This window comes from Perissodus microlepis, chromosome 3, assembly GCF_051167445.1.
Source record: "Perissodus microlepis isolate ML-2025 ecotype Zambia chromosome 3, ASM5116744v1, whole genome shotgun sequence".
Taxonomy (NCBI): Eukaryota; Metazoa; Chordata; class Actinopteri; order Cichliformes; family Cichlidae; genus Perissodus; species Perissodus microlepis.
This window is the reverse complement of record NC_140463.1, coordinates 14246691-14266801: the sequence shown is the minus strand read 5'-3', so window position 1 is coordinate 14266801 and position 20111 is coordinate 14246691. Positions and strand designations below refer to the sequence as shown.

The following is a 20111-nucleotide window of genomic DNA, read 5'->3' as shown; positions in this document are numbered from 1 at the left end:
TTTATAAGATTGGAAACCTGCAGTCAGCTGAGACTGAAGAAGTCACTTGGATGAGTGACGAAACGTTTCTCCCCCAAAAACGCTACGTCCAGATGAACAGAATCAACTTTTGGAGGTCCATGAACTCAGCTTCTCCTTTGTTTTATGTTTTTTTTTGTCCCGAAAATACATTCTTATATATATAAAATGTTCTGTATTTATACTATGGAGTGTTAACCAGTGTTTGACTAGTTGTTGACTAGTAAAATTAAGTGGGCAGCTGGAAGAAGTAGTCAGCATTTGGCAATAATTTTGGTGTTGGTTGAGAAAGAAAGAAGTGCAGTAAAAGTCTGGCCAGCATGAATCACATAATACACGTGTAATTTTTTTTCAATGTTAGTTCCCTGTTTTGAAACTACAAAGAGACAGAATATAAGCAGTGATCTCAGAGCTGTTCAGCACCTTGTTCCAACCTTGGAAGGCTGAAGCTACTGACTGAACAGACAAGATATTCTACAAAAGGTTGGCTGAAAACTCAGATTCTCTTCTGTGCTTTGTTTAATGAAGTGCTAATAACTTTGGGTCTTTTGTTGTTAACAGAGATACTAATTATCACCATGAAGCTGCTGACTGTGTCTGCACTTCTTTGTGCAATGATCGCTCTGACCACTGCTGCCAGTGAGTATTGTAGTATAATATAGATAATGTATATATGTGTGGAATCAATAATACAAACAACATTCATAATATCAATATTATGAATGGAAATTTACCACTAAAAGTTATCAAAATTATATTTTTTTCGGGTTCTTCAAGACGAAGTGGGTAAGGATGGGTCTGAATCAAATCCCCCAGGTTGGTAACAATTTTCCAATTTTCCTCTCAGATTATTGTCATGCTGAAGAGCACATCTATGTCCTAACTTGTATGCTTGTATGTAATGTATGTATTCAAATGATATGTTGTACCAGTGAGAAAATAAAATATTTATAATTTATGTATACATTATATATATATATATATATATATATATATATATATATATATATATATGTGTGTGTGTGTGTGTGTGTGTGTGTGTGTGTGTGTGTGTGTGTGTGTGTTTGGGGGGTATAAAAGTTTAAGCATATACATGGTTTGAAAGACAATTACTTTTTTGTAAATAGCAAAGATAATTGATGTTTGAGTATCTAAGTATTCTTTGCTTGTCCTCAGGAGAGCATCTTGTTGAGAAGAGATCTGCATGTTTTAGGAGCCTCTGGGGTTGGACTAGATATGGAAACCGATACTTTCACTTCTTTCCCAATCAACTGACTTGGGCTCAGGCGCAGGTAAAAACAGTGATTTCGATTTAGCATTTCTCTCTGCTTTAATACTTTTCATATCAAACTTGGTTTAAACTAGACCTTTTATCCTATAGAGACACTGTCAGTCCCTGAATGCAAATCTGGCGTCTGTGCACAACTTCGGAGAGTACCAAGCGATTCAGAGGGTCATACTTAATGGTGCTCGTAATCATGTCCCTACATGGATTGGAGGCTCAGATGCTCAAGAGGTACACTACTCAATATTAAACATTAGTTCTGACACTAGAAGATATGCCTGCCTATCGACACTATTCTCTGGGGGTTTTTTTTCTGTTTTCTAGGAGCGTTATTGGTTTTGGATCGATGGAACCCGTTTCACATATGCAAACTGGTGTCATGGAGAGCCTAACAATGTCGGGGGCAGAGAGAACTGCCTGCATATGAATTGGACAGGTAAAACTTAAAAGAAAGTGTATGAATTCATTTTGAGGGGAACAAAAACTGTTACAGTATCCACATTTTCTCAAAAATGCTTATCATTTGGTGTGATAAATAGCAGTGACTTACAGGAAAATAATATGAATTCTAAATTTTATTTTTAACAGAGACAAACTTTGTCTTTTACCATAATGAATAAAATAGATTGCTGTATTTCACGTCTTTAAATTTAAAGTAAATTTACATAGTGCTGTGAAAGTAGAGTCAAAAATGAATATTGACAGGTGCTCCTGCTATTATGCAAACTAAATATTTGTGTCAGTATAGACGTCCATGTGATCATGGCTTCACTTAAAGTTCATTTTTGGTGCTTACAGGAAACCTCTGTATGAATGACATACCCTGTGACGCCAGATACCCATTTGTCTGCGCCAGGAAAGTCAGACGATCTCTGGAATGAAGGCTTGGTTCACCGGTCTTTAGAGCAAACAATCTCATAAATCCAGCTTAAAATGTTTCTCTTCTTACATCTTTACTTCTTTTAGTTCACCGCAACGCTACATAAGGAATGAGTTGAAAAATGATGCAACCTGTAGTTGGATTGTCTCTTTTAATAAGAACAAACTGAGTGTGTAATGGAAAGAATGCTTTAAGCTTTCACTTTACTTCCCTGAATGAACATCATCTTCATTATTAAACCTTTAAGCATTGAATCAAACTGGTCTCTGAGTCTTTGTCACATTTTCATGGGAATACTTCAAAAGATTCATAGACATCCAGGCATAAATCCACCATTTTCCAAATACCTCATGCAAATTCAAATTTCTGTGCTCACATGATGTAGAAATTAAATCTTTTCTTTATGGAGTCCTGGCCTGACAAGTTAGCTCTTCTGTATTGTGTCATCTGCTTATCTAGAGGTTATTTTGTTTCCCTGATGTATAAAAATCATGGCAATCCTCCTGGCACCTAACAGTGTACACTATATTACTCTGTTAACATTAGGGGACCTGTTTCATTGGACCAATTTTTTGCACAGTGTGTTTTGGGGTTTAAAAGTCATAAGCGACATTGTGTTTAGAGAAAAGGATTCGTAACTGCTCCGATACTCCTGACACATATGGGATCATTAAGGGTTTTTCCTTAGGCAGCGGTGGTCCTTCTCTCCTGGATCGGCTGGAGCTTTCTTTTGGCGCCTTCCTAGCTTTGACAAATGTCCAGCTGGGATAACCACATTTACTCAGGGCTTTCCTGATGTGATGTTCTTCTGCTTCCCTGGCCGCTGTGTCTGTGGGGATGGTGTTCGCTCTGTGTTGTAGCGTCCTGATGACACCCAGTTTATTCTCCAGTTGATGATGAGAGTCAGACCTTAAATACTGATCTGTATGCGTAGGTTTACGGTACACATCAACTTCTAAATGTCCCCTATTACTGATGGAAATCTCAGTCTAAGAAGGCTAACCTGCCACTTTTCATAACCTCCCTGGTGAATTTGCTGTGTTGGTCCACCAAGTTAACGTGATCTGTGAATTGTGGTACGCCCTGAGATTTGATTTTCATCCAGGTGTCATCCACATACCTGAACCAATGGCTTGGTGGTGTTCCAGGGTAGATAACAAAGCCTTCTTCTCCATTTCTTCCATGTACAAGTCTTAGACTTTTTATGCTGTGCTAGATGAGCCTTCTCATTGAATTCAAACGCCTTTTGAAGAGTATTCTCATCTGATAGCATTGTAAGTCTCTGTCTGATCTGCTCTTTAGATTTTAACATGTCAGTGGTAAAATGGCACACCTGCGGCACACCTGTCACAGGGCAAACCTCCAGAGTCCAGAAAATAAATAAAATCAAAGACTCAGCGGCACTAAGTCCTGTTGCTCATAAATCTATTTTCACCTGTTTAGCAGGAGTGGGGCGGGTGGAGGTTTGCCCTGGTGCAGGTGTGCCACAGTGGTCATGTCAGCGGAAGGATCCGGCAGTTTCTCTGTGAATTTCAAATTCCTGTGGCAGCATACTCGGTGCTTCCTTGGAAGTTTAGGAGTTTTTTTCGCTGTAAAAAGAAGTTTTCTTCCCACACACAACGGGCACTAATGTTTCTGTCTCTTTTTACTGAATCAAAATTTAAAGTAAGGTTAGTACTTCCACACTTTAAATGCTGCACAGTCATACTCTGTCCCGCACTCGTTATATTATCCATTGTTGATCTGCACACAGCTGTTAACCACGAACGTTGCACACGCTTACGTCATTGTCATGAGACACTCTCACAAAAAAAATCACTGGTTAATAACGCAGTAACGAAGCATGCTTACAGGAAAGTAACAGTAATCTAATGACCTTTTTTGCAATAGTAATTCCTTACTTTACTCGTCACTTGAAAAAAGTAATCAGATTACAGTAACGTGTAACACGTTACTGTCTCTAATCATCTTTGATCATGAGGCTGGAAGGATTTCCCGTCCTGAAGCCAGCCATAACTGTCCTGCATCAAGTCTCACCGGCTGCCGCTGATCATCCCCATCAGTGGCCCACTACTTAACAGTGTGGCTGAGCTAACTAGTCAGTACAGCCCTGACTCTGAGATGAAACTATTTTTGCTTGATCTTGTCTTTTCAAGAGCCTGTAAGGGAGTGTGTCACAGGAGTGGAGCTATTGTATATATCAAGTGTTGGAGTTTTCACCATTCACACTACAGACCATGAGCACTGTGTGGGAGTCAGGAGCTCCACAATGGAAGCCATATTTTTGGAAACTGTCACGTTATTGTTCACCATCTCCACTGTGAATAAACACAGTCTCTTTTGTGAAGTCCTGCATTTGGGTCACGTACTTACCCTGAACCTGACATTGTTGGTTTTTGTATATTGGGTTACTTTAAGAAGACTAAAAAAAATCATCACTTACTGGTGTTTTCTCTCCAGTATGTGAGAATTAACATGCAAATCATATAAACAGCAAAGAAGAGCATATCTAAAGTCTGTGACTGACAGATAAACTCATTATCATGGTATCATCAATTAGCCAACAGCCTTGCTAACATTCTAAAGAAAGAACATCTTTCAAAGCTTCTGAAATTATTTTCACTTCAGACATTATTTCACAAGACTTGGGGCTTTATAGCTATCTCATCATTTTAACTGTCGAAAATAAAAGTTCCCAAAAGTAAAAGTGATATACTGTCATGATCAAGTGTCGAATAACTGAGGTTGAGGCCAACATGAATTGGCAACTTTTGACATATTTCATCATATTTCATAGAGGAAGTAGAAACAAATGCAGACCCATTCTATGTTTCTCGTTTGGGCACACAAAGCCAAGGCCCACTTTGCTTGTCTGTACATGTCAGGTACCTAAAATATTCCACAAGTGAGCCACATTTTCCTTCACCTCTGGTGTCCACCAGCTTTTTCAACTCCTTTCCCACCAGGAAGATGATTTTTGATTTGCCTAAAGCCAGTTTGTATAGCCCATGATTGTACTGCCCGGGCCTCCAGATTTGGCCCCGACTTATTTCACAAAGCACTATTTCCTATGGGATAACAGACCTCCCTGGCGGATTTGGGACCATTTGGTCTCAAATGAATCAGTCTCGGAGGCCTGCCACCAGGTTGGGGCTGTTCAAGGTTCCCTGAAGGTTTGTTTTTTGGGTTTTTTTTTATTAACAAAGGGATCTGTTGAATCACACTTGGTCTTACCTCTAACTCATGCCCAATTAACTACTGACTTGTTATAATATAATTGCCACGTGTAAAACCAGTCAAAGAAAAAAATGAAAACAGAATAATATACCATGGCAGGGGTAGAATGACAGTCATTTGATAATAATTATTTGAAAGCTGTACAAAGTGCCCAAGATCCTCACTGATATTATTTCCTGTTATTTCCCTTTCTTGCTTCCAAAACCTAAATCCTTGAAGAAGACATGGTGAAACTGTGACTTATTTTAAGTTTTTATATTTTGTAGTTTTTTGCCTTGGAACCCTTCAATGGATGCCATTTTGCCTAGTCTCCTTCTTATTGTCGAATCATGAACACTGCCTTTAACTAAGGAAAGTGAAACATTCCAAAAAATGATTCCAATATTTTCACGATTTAATGAGAGGGGCAATTACATTTCGATATATGACCAGGTAGGTTTAGATAGTTTCTTTTAGATAAATGGATTTCTAGTTGTGGTGTTTCTCAACATGAAAACTTCCCTCAATCCTATACGTAGCTTGAATATTCAAATGCATTATAAAGTGCTAAAGAACAGAGGCTAAAACCCCATACCCGACCTAGAAAGTGATCAAGTCATTGTTATAGAGGAAGTGGAATTGAAGGCTCATCCATTCCGTGTCTTGCTCCATGACCTTGCTTAGCAACAGCCTGTTTACCTTTCAGCTTCCTACCAGTGAGTCCTACAAGCCAGTCAGTATCAATAGGACATCTTTATTCTTAGTTTTTTCCCCCACTGGTTTCTACCGTTTGGTTCAGTTCCTTCCTTTGTCTGGTGGGTAAAAAAACTGCGCAAATAGCCCCAAGATGCTTGTTCGGGCTCCTTGGCTAAGACCGAGCCATCAGATAATCTCAAGCAGGTTCCTAAGCCTTGGCAAATGTTCCGGAAACCATTTTGTTATCATTAAAGGAGTGTTTTGAATAAGGCTTTAAAGTCTGTTTCAGGCTCAAAAGCTACTCATTTAAGTCTGCAAAACTTTAAGACACAAAGTATCTTATATGTGACTCGGAAACAAGACATACAGGGGCTTGCAAAAGTATTCGGCCCCCTTGAACTTTTCCACATTTTGTCACATCACAGCCACAAACATGAATCAATTTTATTGGAATTCCACATGAAAGACCAATACAAAGTGGTGTACACGTGAGAAGTGGAACGAAAATCATACATGATTCCAAACATTTTTTACAAATAAATAACTGCAAAGTGGGGTGTGTGTAATTATTCAGCCCCCTGAGTCAATGCTTTGTAAAACCACCTTTTGCTTTTGCTCTACTGTGAGAGCAAAATGACAGAAATTATTTTAGATCTTTATAATAACGCTGATTATTTAATGTCCATGATCTCATCTTGATACATTCTCAATCATCCAGGAAAGTAAATCTCCAAAAGTTGATTCTGTTCATCTGGACGTAGCATTTTGTGGGAGAAACGTTTCGTCACTCATCCAAGTGACTTCTTCAGTCTCAGCTGACTAGAATTAGAATAGAAGAGAATTCAACTTTATTGTCATTGCACATGCACAGGTACAGGGCGACTGCAGGTTTCCCCAAATCTTATAAACAGTACATTTGCATAATGACTGAAACCAGCCCACTGAAGTAACAATGGGCTGGGAGCAATGTTCCCTCTAAGCTGTGCGCGTGCGCAATTGCGCACTGCTGGCATGGTCTCTGTGCACAGAAAATCTGCGTTGCGCACAAAAAAAAAACTAACCTGAATTGAAATTAAAATCAATACTTTAACAATTCTGTTTTGCAGTGTTGGTCAGTAAGTGACTGGCTGCTCCTGTATGGGATTAGAACGATGCCACCTTATCCCATAGTCCAGCCAATAATGTGATTCACATTCGTATATACGCAGCTAATCAACGTCGTCTTTATGTGCCGACACTGGTGTTTTAGCTAGCAAAGCGGCGTGGCTGATGTGGAGTGAAGCCACGTTAATGACAACGTGTACAACCATTGGAGATGTGAGCAGGACAGACGGAACAGTTGACGGAGAAAGTGTGGACTTTATACCAGTTTTTAAATTGTGTTGAAAGGCCACGTAAAACCAGAGTTATGATAAAAATATCTGCAATGTTTGGTTTCCTTGCTGAATACTATCGTTGTTTATATTTACTGCGGGAAGAAACGGTAAAAACGGCGTTTTATAAGAAAAAAGGCTTGAAAGCGCTCTCTGCCTGTGAGCAAAAACAAACTCCACCCCCCTCTCCCTTTCCTATTCGTCCAAAAAAGTACCATGTCGACCAATCAAAAAATGATATGGCAACGTGGCATCTAGTTGTTAAGAAACGGGGGAAGTTTTAGGAGTGACGGCGGCGTTTTGAGATGTGAGAGATTTGCGACGTTTAGCGCAAATCTTGTGTAGTTAGTGTGTAGTGTAGTCAATAGTTTTGTTGTGTGTGTCAGAACAATGAGGCGACTGCTGAATGTTACAGGTGTTACAGGAGTGATACATCTGCTGTTGTCAGGCCTGCAGGTATCAGGCAGTTGTTCTCCTTTATCTCATAGTGGACAGAAATTACTTTTTGGAGTGGCACAAATAATTTGTATGGCATCAAATTTGATGCAGAACAGCTGATTGTTCTGTAAATAGTTTGAGATGTTTATTTAAAAACGCCTTGGCTGCATTAAAAAAAATAGCTGCAAAAAACTTATGCAGCTATTTTTTTGAAGAAGTAACTATATAATTAACTGCCCAGCATTGGTCATTATATACTGTATAATTGTAAGTGGGCTAAAGCAGTTAATTAAAAGTAGTCTAACATAAATGTAAATGCTGTAATTTGATTATTTTAATAAACCATGTAACTTGGATGGATTCGATGCCGGTGTGACCACAGTGCACACGTCTGATGTTGCTCACAGTGGTCCAAGGGATCGCTCAGGGAGTTTGTGTGTTCGCTCAGACATGTGAAAAATTAGAGGGAACATTGGCTGGGAGGTCAGTTCCTTAATCATAATTATGCAAATTCTCATGACCATTGATCAACAACCACTGACCAAAACCCACAGATCAAAGACCACTGATCAATGGCCCTGAGTACCATTCACAGAGAGTTGGGGAATGGCTGCAATCACAGTATTGTAAGATGGTGAAAGATGGACCCTTAGGCCCCCTCCTCGATTCAGAGATGGTCTTTCCCTTTTCACGTAAATGGCCTCGTTGGCTCCGCGCTCAAACCAGCGTTCCTCCCTGTCCAGGATGTGTACATCCTCATCATAGAAAGAGTGTCCACTGGCCTGTAGGTGTAAATAGACTGCAGAGTCCTGGCCTGATGAGGTGGCTCTTCTGTGTTGTGCCATCCGCTTCGCCAGAGGTTGTTTGGTTTCCACCGATGTATAAATCCTGGCAATCCTATGTTACTCTGTGTCGGGGGACTCGATCCTTGGGGTGGACCAATTTTTGGCGCAGCGTGTTTTGGGGTTTAAAAGCCACAGAGACCCAGTGTTTAGAAAAAATGGGTCTCAACTGCTCCGATACTCCTGACACATATGGGATCACTACAGGTTTTTGCTTGGGCAGAATTTGCATAATTATGATTAAGGAACTGACCTCCCAGCCCATTGTCCCTTCAGTGGGCTGGTTTCAGTCATTATGCAAATGTAATGTTTATAAGATTGGAAACCTGCAGTCAGCTGAGACTGAAGAAGTCACTTGGATGAGTGACGAAACGTTTCTCCCCCAAAACGCTACGTCCAGATGAACAGAATCAACTTTTGGAGGTCCATGAACTCAGCTTCTCCTTTGTTTTATGTTTTTTTTTGTCCCGAAAATACATTCTTATATATATAAAATGTTCTGTATTTATACTATGGAGTGTTGACCAGTGTTTGACTAGTTGTTGACTAGTAAAATTAAGTGGGCAGCTGGAAGAAGTAGTCAGCATTTGGCAATAATTTTGGTTTTGGTTGAGAAAGAAAGAAGTGCAGTAAAAGTCTGGCCAGCATGAATCACATAATACACGTGTCATTTTTTTTCAATGTTAGTTCCCTGTTTTGAAACTACAAAGAGACAGAATATAAGCAGTGATCTCAGAGCTGTTCAGCACCTTGTTCCAACCTTGGAAGGCTGAAGCTACTGACTGAACAGACAAGATATTCTACAAAAGGTTGGCTGAAAACTCAGATTCTCTTCTGTGCTTTGTTTAATGAAGTGCTAATAACTTTGGGTCTTTTGTTGTTAACAGAGATACTAATTATCACCATGAAGCTGCTGACTGTGTCTGCACTTCTTTGTGCAATGATCGCTCTGACCACTGCTGCCAGTGAGTATTGTAGTATAATATAGATAATGTATATATGTGTGGAATAAATAATACAAACAACATTTATAATATCAATATTATAAATGGAAATTTAACACTAAAAGTTATCAAAATTATAATTTTTTCGGGTTCTTCCAGATGAAGTGGGTAAGGATGGGTCTGAATCAAATCCCCCAGGTTGGTAACAATTTTCCAATTTTCCTCTCAGATTATTGTCATGCTGAAGAGCACATCTATGTCCTAACTTGTATGCTTGTATGTAATGTATGTATTCAAATGATATGTTTTACCAGTGAGAAAATAAAATATTTATAATTTATGTATACATTATATATATATATATATATATATATATATATATATATATATATATATATATATATATGTGTGTGTGTGTGTGTGTGTGTGTGTGTGTGTGTGTGTGTGTGTGTGTGTGTGTTTGGGGGGTATAAAAGTTTAAGCATATACATGGTTTGAAAGACAATTACAACTTTTTTGTAAATAGCAAAGATAATTGATGTTTGAGTATCTAAGTATTCTTTGCTTGTCCTCAGGAGAGCATCTTGTTGAGAAGAGATCTGCATGTTTTAGGAGCCTCTGGGGTTGGACTAGATATGGAAACCGATACTTTCACTTCTTTCCCAATCAACTGACTTGGGCTCAGGCGCAGGTAAAAACAGTGATTTCGATTTAGCATTTCTCTCTGCTTTAATACTTTTCATATCAAACTTGGTTTAAACTAGACCTTTTATCCTATAGAGACACTGTCAGTCCCTGAATGCAAATCTGGCGTCTGTGCACAACTTCGGAGAGTACCAAGCGATTCAGAGGGTCATACTTAATGGTGCTCGTAATCATGTCCCTACATGGATTGGAGGCTCAGATGCTCAAGAGGTACACTACTCAATATTAGACATTAGTTCTGACACTAGAAGATATGCCTGCCTATCGACACTATTCTCTGGGTTTTTTTTTTCTGTTTTCTAGGAGCGTTATTGGTTTTGGATCGATGGAACCCGTTTCACATATGCAAACTGGTGTCATGGAGAGCCTAACAATGTCGGGGGCAGAGAGAACTGCCTGCATATGAATTGGACAGGTAAAACTTAAAAGAAAGTGTATGAATTCATTTTGAGGGGAACAAAAACTGTTACAGTATCCACATTTTCTCAAAAAATGCTTATCATTTGGTGTGATAAATAGCAGTGACTTACAGGAAAATAATATGAATTCTAAATTTTATTTTTAACAGAGACAAACTTTGTCTTTTACCATAATGAATAAAATAGATTGCTGTATTTCACGTCTTTAAATTTAAAGTAAATTTACATAGTGCTGTGAAAATAGAGTCAAAAATGAATATTGACAGGTGCTCCTGCTATTATGCAAACTAAATATTTGTGTCAGTATAGACGTCCATGTGATCATGTCTTCACTTAAAGTTCATTTTTGGTGCTTACAGGAAACCTCTGTATGAATGACATACCCTGTGACGCCAGATACCCATTTGTCTGCGCCAGGAAAGTCAGACGATCTCTGGAATGAAGGCTTGGATCACCAGTCTTTAGAGCAAACAATCTCATAAATCCAGCTTACAATGTTTCTCTTCTTACATCTTTACTTCTTTTAGTTCACCGCAACGCTACATAAGGAATGAGTTGAAAAATGATGCAACCTGTAGTTGGATTGTCTCTTTTAATAAGAACAAACTGAGTGTGTAATGGAAAGAATGCTTTAAGCTTTCACTTTACTTCCCTGAATGAACATCATCTTCATTATTAAACCTTTAAGCATTGAATCAAACTGGTCTCTGAGTCTTTGTCACATTTTCATGGGAATACTTCAAAAGATTCATAGATATCCAGGCATAAATCCACCATTTTCCAAATACCTCATGCAAATTCAAATTTCTGTGCTCACATGATGTAGAAATTAAATCTTTTCTTTATGGAGTCCTGGCCTGACAAGTTAGCTCTTCTGTATTGTGTCATCTGCTTATCTAGAGGTTATTTTGTTTCCCTGATGTATAAAAATCATGGCAATCCTCCTGGCACCTAACAGTGTACACTATATTACTCTGTTAACATTAGGGGACCTGTTTCATTGGACCAATTTTTTGCACAGTGTGTTTTGGGGTTTAAAAGTCATAAGCGACATTGTGTTTAGAGAAAAGGATTCGTAACTGCTCCGATACTCCTGACACATATGGGATCATTAAGGGTTTTTCCTTAGGCAGCGGTGGTCCTTCTCTCCTGGATCGGCTGGAGCTTTCTTTTGGCGCCTTCCTAGCTTTGACAAATGTCCAGCTGGGATAACCACATTTATTCAGGGCTTTCCTGATGTGATGTTCTTCTGCTTCCCTGGCCGCTGTGTCTGTGGGGATGGTGTTCGCTCTGTGTTGTAGCGTCCTGATGACACCCAGTTTATTCTCCAGTTGATGATGAGAGTCAGACCTTAAATACTGATCTGTATGCGTAGGTTTACGGTACACATCAACTTCTAAATGTCCCCTATTACTGATGGAAATCTCAGTCTAAGAAGGCTAACCTGCCACTTTTCATAACCTCCCTGGTGAATTTGCTGTGTTGGTCCACCAAGTTAACGTGATCTGTGAATTGTGGTACGCCCTGAGATTTGATTTTCATCCAGGTGTCATCCACATACCTGAACCAATGGCTTGGTGGTGTTCCAGGGTAGATAACAAAGCCTTCTTCTCCATTTCTTCCATGTACAAGTCTTAGACTTTTTATGCTGTGCTAGATGAGCCTTCTCATTGAATTCAAACACCTTTTGAAGAGTATTCTCATCTGATAGCATTGTAAGTCTCTGTCTGATCTGCTCTTTAGATTTTAACATGTCAGTGGTAAAATGGCACACCTGCGGCACACCTGTCACAGGGCAAACCTCCAGAGTCCAGAAAATAAATAAAATCAAAGACTCAGCGGCACTAAGTCCTGTTGCTCATAAATCTATTTTCACCTGTTTAGCAGGAGTGGGGCGGGTGGAGGTTTGCCCTGGTGCAGGTGTGCCACAGTGGTCATGTCAGCGGAAGGATCCGGCAGTTTCTCTGTGAATTTCAAATTCCTGTGACAGCATACTCGGTGCTTCCTTGGAAGTTTAGGAGTTTTTTTCGCTGTAAAAAGAAGTTTTCTTCCCACACACAACGGGCGCTAATGTTTCTGTCTCTTTTTACTGAATCAAAATTTAAAGTAAGGTTAGTACTTCCACACTTTAAATGCTGCACAGTCATACTCTGTCCCGCACTCGTTATATTATCCATTGTTGATCTGCACACAGCTGTTAACCACGAACGTTGCACACGCTTACGTCATTGTCATGAGACACTCTCACAAAAAAAATCACTGGTTAATAACGCAGTAACGAAGCATGCTTACGGGAAAGTAACAGTAATCTAATGACCTTTTTTGCAATAGTAATTCCTTACTATTTTGCAATAGTAATTCCTTATTAGAGACAGTAACACGTTACTGTCTCTAATCATCTTTGATCATGAGGCTGGAAGGATTTCCCGTCCTGAAGCCAGCCATAACTGTCCTGCATCAAGTCTCACCGGCTGCCGCTGATCATCCCCATCAGTGGCCCACTACTTAACAGTGTGGCTGAGCTAACTAGTCAGTACAGCCCTGACTCTGAGATGAAACTATTTTTGCTTGATCTTGTCTTTTCAAGAGCCTGTAAGGGAGTGTGTCACAGGAGTGGAGCTATTGTATATATCAAGTGTTGGAGTTTTCACCATTCACACTACAGACCATGAGCACTGTGTGGGAGTCAGGAGCTCCACAATGGAAGCCATATTTTTGGAAACTGTCACGTTATTGTTCACCATCTGCACTGTGAATAAACACAGTCTCTTTTGTGAAGTCCTGCATTTGGGTCACGTACTTACCCTGAACCTGACATTGTTGGTTTTTGTATATTGGGTTACTTTAAGAAGACTAAAAAAAATCATCACTTACTGGTGTTTTCTCTCCAGTATGTGAGAATTAACATGCAAATCATATAAACAGCAAAGAAGAGCATATCTAAAGTCTGTGACTGACAGATAAACTCATTATCATGGTATCATCAATTAGCCAACAGCCTTGCTAACATTCTAAAGAAAGAACATCTTTCAAAGCTTCTGAAATTATTTTCACTTCAGACATTATTTCACAAGACTTGGGGCTTTATAGCTATCTCATCATTTTAACTGTCGAAAATAAAAGTTCCCAAAAGTAAAAGTGATATACTGTCATGATCAAGTGTCGAATAACTGAGGTTGAGGCCAACATGAATTGGCAACTTTTGACATATTTCATCATATTTCATAGAGGAAGTAGAAACAAATGCAGACCCATTCTATGTTTCTCGTTTGGGCACACAAAGCCAAGGCCCACTTTGCTTGTCTGTACATGTCAGGTACCTAAAATATTCCACAAGTGAGCCACATTTTCCTTCACCTCTGGTGTCCACCAGCTTTTTCAACTCCTTTCCCACCAGGAAGATGATTTTTGATTTGCCTAAAGCCAGTTTGTATAGCCCATGATTGTACTGCCCGGGCCTCCAGATTTGGCCCCGACTTATTTCACAAAGCACTATTTCCTATGGGATAACAGACCTCCCTGGCGGATTTGGGACCCTTTGGTCTCAAATGAATCAGTCTCGGAGGCCTGCCACCAGGTTGGGGCTGTTCAAGGTTCCCTGAAGGTTTTTTTTTTTTTTTTTTTTATTAACAAAGGGATCTGTTGAATCACACTTGGTCTGACCTCTAACTCATGCCCAATTAACTACTGACTTGTTATAATATAATTGCCATTTGTAAAACTAGTCAAAGAAAAAAATGAAAACAGAATAATATATCATGGCAGGGGTAGAATGACAGTCATTTGATAATAATTATTTGAAAGCTGTACAAAGTGCCCAAGATCCTTACCGATATTATTTCCTGTTATTTCCCTTTCTTGCTTCCAAAACCTAAATCCTTGAAGAAGACATGGTGAAACTGTGACTTATTTTAAGTTTTTATATTTTGTAGTTTTTTGCCTTGGAACCCTTCAATGGATGCCATTTTGCCTAGTCTCCTTCTTATTGTCGAATCATGAACACTGCCTTTAACTAAGGAAAGTGAAACATTCCAAAAAATGATTCCAATATTTTCACGATTTAATGAGAGGGGCAATTACATTTCGATATATGACCAGGTAGGTTTAGATAGTTTCTTTTAGATAAATGGATTTCTAGTTGTGGTGTTTCTCAACATGAAAACTTCCCTCAATCCTATACGTAGCTTGAATATTCAAATGCATTATAAAGTGCTAAAGAACAGAGGCTAAAACCCCATACCCGACCTAGAAAGTGATCAAGTCATTGTTATAGAGGAAGTGGAATTGAAGGCTCATCCATTCCGTGTCTTGCTCCATGACCTTGCTTAGCAACAGCCTGTTTACCTTTCAGCTTCCTACCAGTGAGTCCTACAAGCCAGTCAGTATCAATAGGACATCTTTATTCTTAGTTTTTTTCCCCGCTGGTTTCTACCGTTTGGTTCAGTTCCTTCCTTTGTCTGGTGGGTAAAAAACTGTGCAAATAGCCCCAAGATGCTTGTTCGGGCTCCTTGGCTAAGACCGAGCCATCAGATAATCTCAATCTATGTGCCGGTGTTTTAGCTAGCAAAGCGGCGTGGCTGATGTGGAGTGAAGCCACGTTAATGACAACGTGTACAACCATTGGAGATGTGAGCAGGACAGACGGAACAACTGACGGAAAAAGTGTGGACTTTATACCAGTTTTTAAATTGTGTTGATAGGCCACGTAAAACCAGAGTTATGATAAAAATATCTGCAATGTTTGGTTTCCTTGCTGAATACTATCGTTGTTTATATTTACTGCGGGAAGAAACGGTAAAAACGGCGTTTTATAAGAAAAAAGGCTTGAAAGCGCTCTCTGCCTGCGAGCAAAAACAAACTCCACCCCCCTCTCCCTTTCCTATTCGTCCAAAAAAGTACCATGTCGACCAATCAAAAAATGATATGGCAACATGGCAGCTAGTTGTTAAGAAACGGGGGGAAGTTTTAGGAGTGACGGTGGTGTTTTGAGATGTGAGAGATTTGCGCCGTTTAGCGCAAATCTTGTGTAGTTAGTGTGTAGTGTAGTCAATAGTTTTGTTGTGTGTGTCAGAACAATGAGGCGACTGCTGAATGTTACAGGTGTTACAGGAGTGATACATCTGCTGTTGTCAGGCCTGCAGGTATCAGGCAGTTGTTCTCCTTTTTCTCATAGTGGACAGAAATTACTTTTTGGAGTGGCACAAATAATTTGTATGGCATCAAATTTGATGCAGAACAGCTGATTGTGCTGTAAATAGTTTGAAATGTTTATTTAAAAACGCCTTGGCTGCATTTAAAAAAAAATAGCTGCAAAAAACCTTGTTGTTTGCCAAACTCAGTTACTTTTTTGAAGAAGTAACTATATAATTAACTGCATTGGTCTTTATATACTGTATTTTACAGACAGAGAGTTACAGGACTCTCTCCCAGACCACAGACTCACAATACAAGTCAGAGCTTTATAAAAAAAAGAAAAAGAAAGAAGTAAGTTGTGTTTTCGAAATTGGAGTTCAAGTTATTTTTACTTCCAATAGTGTTAACATACTACACAGGTCAATGACTAGATTTTTTTTTAATTTTCATTGTAAGTGGGCTAAAGCAGTTAATTAAAAGTAGTCTAACATAAATGTAAATGCTGTAATTTGATTATTTTAATAAACCATGTAACTTGGATGGATTCGATGCCGGTGTGACCACAGTGCACACGTCTGATGTTGCTCACAGTGGTCCAAGGGATCGCTCAGGGAGTTTGTGTGTTCGCTCAGACATGTGAAAAATTAGAGGGAACACTGGCTGGGAGGTCAGTTCCTTAATCATAATTATGCAAATTCTCATGACCATTGATCAACAACCACTGACCAAAACCCACAGATCAAAGACCTATGATCAATGGCCCTGAGTACCATTCACAGAGAGTTGGGGAATGGCTGCAATCACAGTATTGTAAGATGGTGAAAGATGGACCCTTAGGCCCCCTCCTCGATTCAGAGATGGTCTTTCCCTTTTCACGTAAATGGCCTTGTTGGCTCCGCGCTCAAACCAGCGTTCCTCCCTGTCCAGGATGTGTACATCCTCATCATAGAAAGAGTGTCCACTGGCCTGTAGGTGTAAATAGACTGCAGAGTCCTGGCCTGATTAGGTGGCTCTTCTGTGTTGTGCCATCCGCTTCGCCAGAGGTTGTTTGGTTTCCACCGATGTATAAATCCTGGCAATCCTATGTTACTCTGTGTCGGGGGACCCGATCCTTGGGGTGGACCAATTTTTGGCACAGCGTGTTTTGGGGTTTAAAAGCCACAGAGACCCAGTGTTTAGAAAAAATGGGTCTCAACTGCTCCGATACTCCTGACACATATGGGATCACTACAGGTTTTTGCTTGGGCAGAATTTGCATAATTATGATTAAGGAACTGACCTCCCAGCCCATTGTCCCTTCAGTGGGCTGGTTTCAGTCATTATGCAAATGTACTGTTTATAAGATTGGAAACCTGCAGTCAGCTGAGACTGAAGAAGTCACTTGGATGAGTGACGAAACGTTTCTCCCCCAAAAAACGCTACGTCCAGATGAACAGAATCAACTTTTGGAGGTCCATGAACTCAGCTTCTCCTTTGTTTTATGTTTTTTTTGTCCCGAAAATACATTCTTATATATATAAAATGTTCTGTATTTATACTATGGAGTGTTGACCAGTGTTTGACTAGTTGTTGACTAGTAAAATTAAGTGGGCAGCTGGAAGAAGTAGTCAGCATTTGGCAATAATTTTGGTGTTGGTTGAGAAAGAAAGAAGTGCAGTAAAAGTCTGGCCAGCATGAATCACATAATACACGTGTCATTTTTTTTCAATGTTAGTTCCCTGTTTTGAAACTACAAAGAGACAGAATATAAGCAGTGATCTCAGAGCTGTTCAGCACCTTGTTCCAACCTTGGAAGGCTGAAGCTACTGACTGAACAGACAAGATATTCTACAAAAGGTTGGCTGAAAACTCAGATTCTCTTCTGTGCTTTGTTTAATGAAGTGCTAATAACTTTGGGTCTTTTGTTGTTAACAGAGATACTAATTATCACCATGAAGCTGCTGACTGTGTCTGCACTTCTTTGTGCAATGATCGCTCTGACCACTGCTGCCAGTGAGTATTGTAGTATAATATAGATAATGTATATATGTGTGGAATCAATAATACAAACAACATTCATAATATCAATATTATAAATGGAAATTTAACACTAAAAGTTATCAAAATTATAATTTTTTCGGGTTCTTCCAGATGAAGTGGGTAAGGATGGGTCTGAATCAAATCCCCCAGGTTGGTAACAATTTTCCTCTCAGATTATTGTCATGCTGAAGAGCACATCTATGTCCTAACTCGGATGCCGCTAAGTTTGTTGCTCAAACAATATGTTTTAACAGTGAGAAGATGAAGTATGTCAAACCATTATACCCTATCGATCTATCGATCTATATCCATCTATCTGTCTAGATATATATGTATCTATATGCATAGATAGATAGATTGATCGATCTATGCATATATGTATGTGTGTAAACACATTTACACATGGTTTGAAAGACAATTACAACTTTTTTGTAAATAGCAAAAATAATTGATGTTTGAGTATCTAAGTATCCTTTGCTTGTCCTCAGGAGAGCATCTTGTTGAGAAGAGATCTGCATGTTTTAGGAGCCTCTGGGGTTGGACTAGATATGGAAACCGATACTTTCACTTCTTTCCCAATCAACTGACTTGGGCTCAGGCGCAGGTAAAAACAGTGATTTCGATTTAGCATTTCTCTCTGCTTTAATACTTTTCATATCAAACTTGGTTTAAACTAGACCTTTTGTCCTAATAGAGACACTGTCAGTCCCTGAATGCAAATCTGGCGTCTGTGTGCAACCTCGGAGAGTACCGAGCGATTCAGAGGGTCATATTTAATGGTGCTCGTAATCATGTCCCTACATGGATTGGAGGCTCAGATGCTCAAGAGGTACACTACTCAATATTAGACATTAGTTCTGACACTAGAAGATATGCCTGCCTATCGACACTATTCTCTGGGGTTTTTTTTTCTGTTTTCTAGGAGCGTTATTGGTTTTGGATCGATGGAACCCGTTTCACATATGCAAACTGGTGTCATGGAGAGCCTAACAATGTCGGGGGCAGAGAGAACTGCCTGCATATGAATTGGACAGGTAAAACTTAAAAGAAAGTGTATGAATTCATTTTGAGGGGAACAAAAACTGTTACAGTATCCACATTTTCTCAAAAATGCTTATCATTTGGTGTGATAAATAGCAGTGACTTACAGGAAAATAATATGAATTCTAAATTTTATTTTTAACAGAGACAAACTTTGTCTTTTACCATAATGAATAAAATAGATTGCTGTATTTCACGTCTTTAAATTTAAAGTAAATTTACATAGTGCTGTGAAAGTAGAGTCAAAAATGAATATTGACAGGTGCTCCTGCTATTATGCAAACTAAATATTTGTGTCAGTATAGACGTCCATGTGATCATGGCTTCACTTAATGTTTATTTTTGGTGCTTACAGGAAACCTCTGTATGAATGACATACCCTGTGACGCCAGATACCCATTTGTCTGCGCCAGGAAAGTCAGACGATCTCTGGAATGAAGGCTTGGTTCACCAGTCTTTAGAGCAAATAATCTCATAAATCCAGCTTAAAATGTTTCTCTTCTTACATCTTTACTTCTTTTAGTTCACCACAACGCTACATAAGGAATGAGTTGAAAAATGATGCAACCTGTAGTTGGATTGTCTCTTTTAATAAGAACAAACTGAGTGTGTAATGGAAAGAGTGCTTTAAGCTTTCACTTTACTTCCCTGAATGAACATCATCTTCATTATTAAACCTTTAAGCATTGAATCAAACTGGTCTCTGAGTCTCTGTCACATTTTCATAGGAATGCTCCCAAATTTTCATCTTGTGTTTTTTATGATGAGGTGATGGTAAAGGAAGAATTTGAAAAGAATAGATGTGTCATGGTGTGCTGTGTGGCAGGCAGGATGGAGAACCCAAATGCAGGACTCTGAAACAGAAGGTTAAACTTAAAGCAGCAGCGTTTATTAGTGGGAGAATTTTCATAAAATTAAACCTCACAAAAAAACAAAACACAAAACCACAAACTGGAAAAATAGAAACTAAACACTCAGAAACTAACACAAGCACGACAGAAACACAAAGCATGAAGAGGATACGACACAACAGTGACTGAGAGAAACACAGGGCTTAAATACACTGAGGGAAAACGAGGTTTGAGCTGGAAGAATCTAGACA

The 20111-nt window shown here is 39.2% G+C and overlaps 3 protein-coding genes across 3 annotated transcripts; all 3 read left to right on the top strand.

Moving 5' to 3' along the window:
* Nucleotides 1-383: 383 nt before the first annotated feature.
* LOC146390063 (ladderlectin-like) lies at nt 384-2437 on the top strand. The gene is made up of 7 exons (XM_084918002.1): nt 384-501; nt 580-657; nt 796-834; nt 1195-1310; nt 1400-1534; nt 1628-1739; nt 2102-2437. The coding sequence occupies exons 2-7, from the start codon at nt 597-599 to the stop codon at nt 2182-2184; spliced, it is 546 nt and encodes a 181-aa protein (XP_084774128.1). The 5' UTR covers nt 384-501; nt 580-596; the 3' UTR covers nt 2185-2437.
* Nucleotides 2438-9435: 6998 nt separating this feature from the next.
* LOC146390062 (ladderlectin-like) lies at nt 9436-11510 on the top strand. The gene is made up of 7 exons (XM_084923147.1): nt 9436-9557; nt 9636-9713; nt 9852-9890; nt 10268-10383; nt 10473-10607; nt 10701-10812; nt 11176-11510. Exons 2-7 carry the CDS (start codon nt 9653-9655, stop codon nt 11256-11258), a joined length of 546 nt encoding a protein of 181 aa, XP_084779273.1. The 5' UTR covers nt 9436-9557; nt 9636-9652; the 3' UTR covers nt 11259-11510.
* A 6153-nt stretch (nt 11511-17663) lies between these two features.
* LOC146390061 (ladderlectin-like) lies at nt 17664-19693 on the top strand. The gene is made up of 7 exons (XM_084923149.1): nt 17664-17785; nt 17864-17941; nt 18080-18118; nt 18457-18572; nt 18663-18797; nt 18891-19002; nt 19365-19693. The coding sequence occupies exons 2-7, from the start codon at nt 17881-17883 to the stop codon at nt 19445-19447; spliced, it is 546 nt and encodes a 181-aa protein (XP_084779275.1). The 5' UTR covers nt 17664-17785; nt 17864-17880; the 3' UTR covers nt 19448-19693.
* The last annotated feature ends 418 nt before the right edge of the window (nt 19694-20111 follow it).

Coding starts and splice junctions, on each gene's coding strand:
- LOC146390063 (XM_084918002.1), top strand. CDS start 597: ATGAAGCTGCTGACTGTGTCTGCACTTCTTTGTGCAATGATCGCTCTG. Junction 835..1,194: donor GTCTGAATCAAATCCCCCAG/GTTGGTAACAAT, acceptor GCTTGTCCTCAG/GAGAGCATCTTGTTGAGAAG. Junction 1,311..1,399: donor TGACTTGGGCTCAGGCGCAG/GTAAAAACAGTG, acceptor TTTATCCTATAG/AGACACTGTCAGTCCCTGAA.
- LOC146390062 (XM_084923147.1), top strand. CDS start 9,653: ATGAAGCTGCTGACTGTGTCTGCACTTCTTTGTGCAATGATCGCTCTG. Junction 10,384..10,472: donor TGACTTGGGCTCAGGCGCAG/GTAAAAACAGTG, acceptor TTTATCCTATAG/AGACACTGTCAGTCCCTGAA. Junction 10,608..10,700: donor GAGGCTCAGATGCTCAAGAG/GTACACTACTCA, acceptor TCTGTTTTCTAG/GAGCGTTATTGGTTTTGGAT.
- LOC146390061 (XM_084923149.1), top strand. CDS start 17,881: ATGAAGCTGCTGACTGTGTCTGCACTTCTTTGTGCAATGATCGCTCTG. Junction 18,573..18,662: donor TGACTTGGGCTCAGGCGCAG/GTAAAAACAGTG, acceptor TTGTCCTAATAG/AGACACTGTCAGTCCCTGAA. Junction 19,003..19,364: donor CCTGCATATGAATTGGACAG/GTAAAACTTAAA, acceptor TGGTGCTTACAG/GAAACCTCTGTATGAATGAC.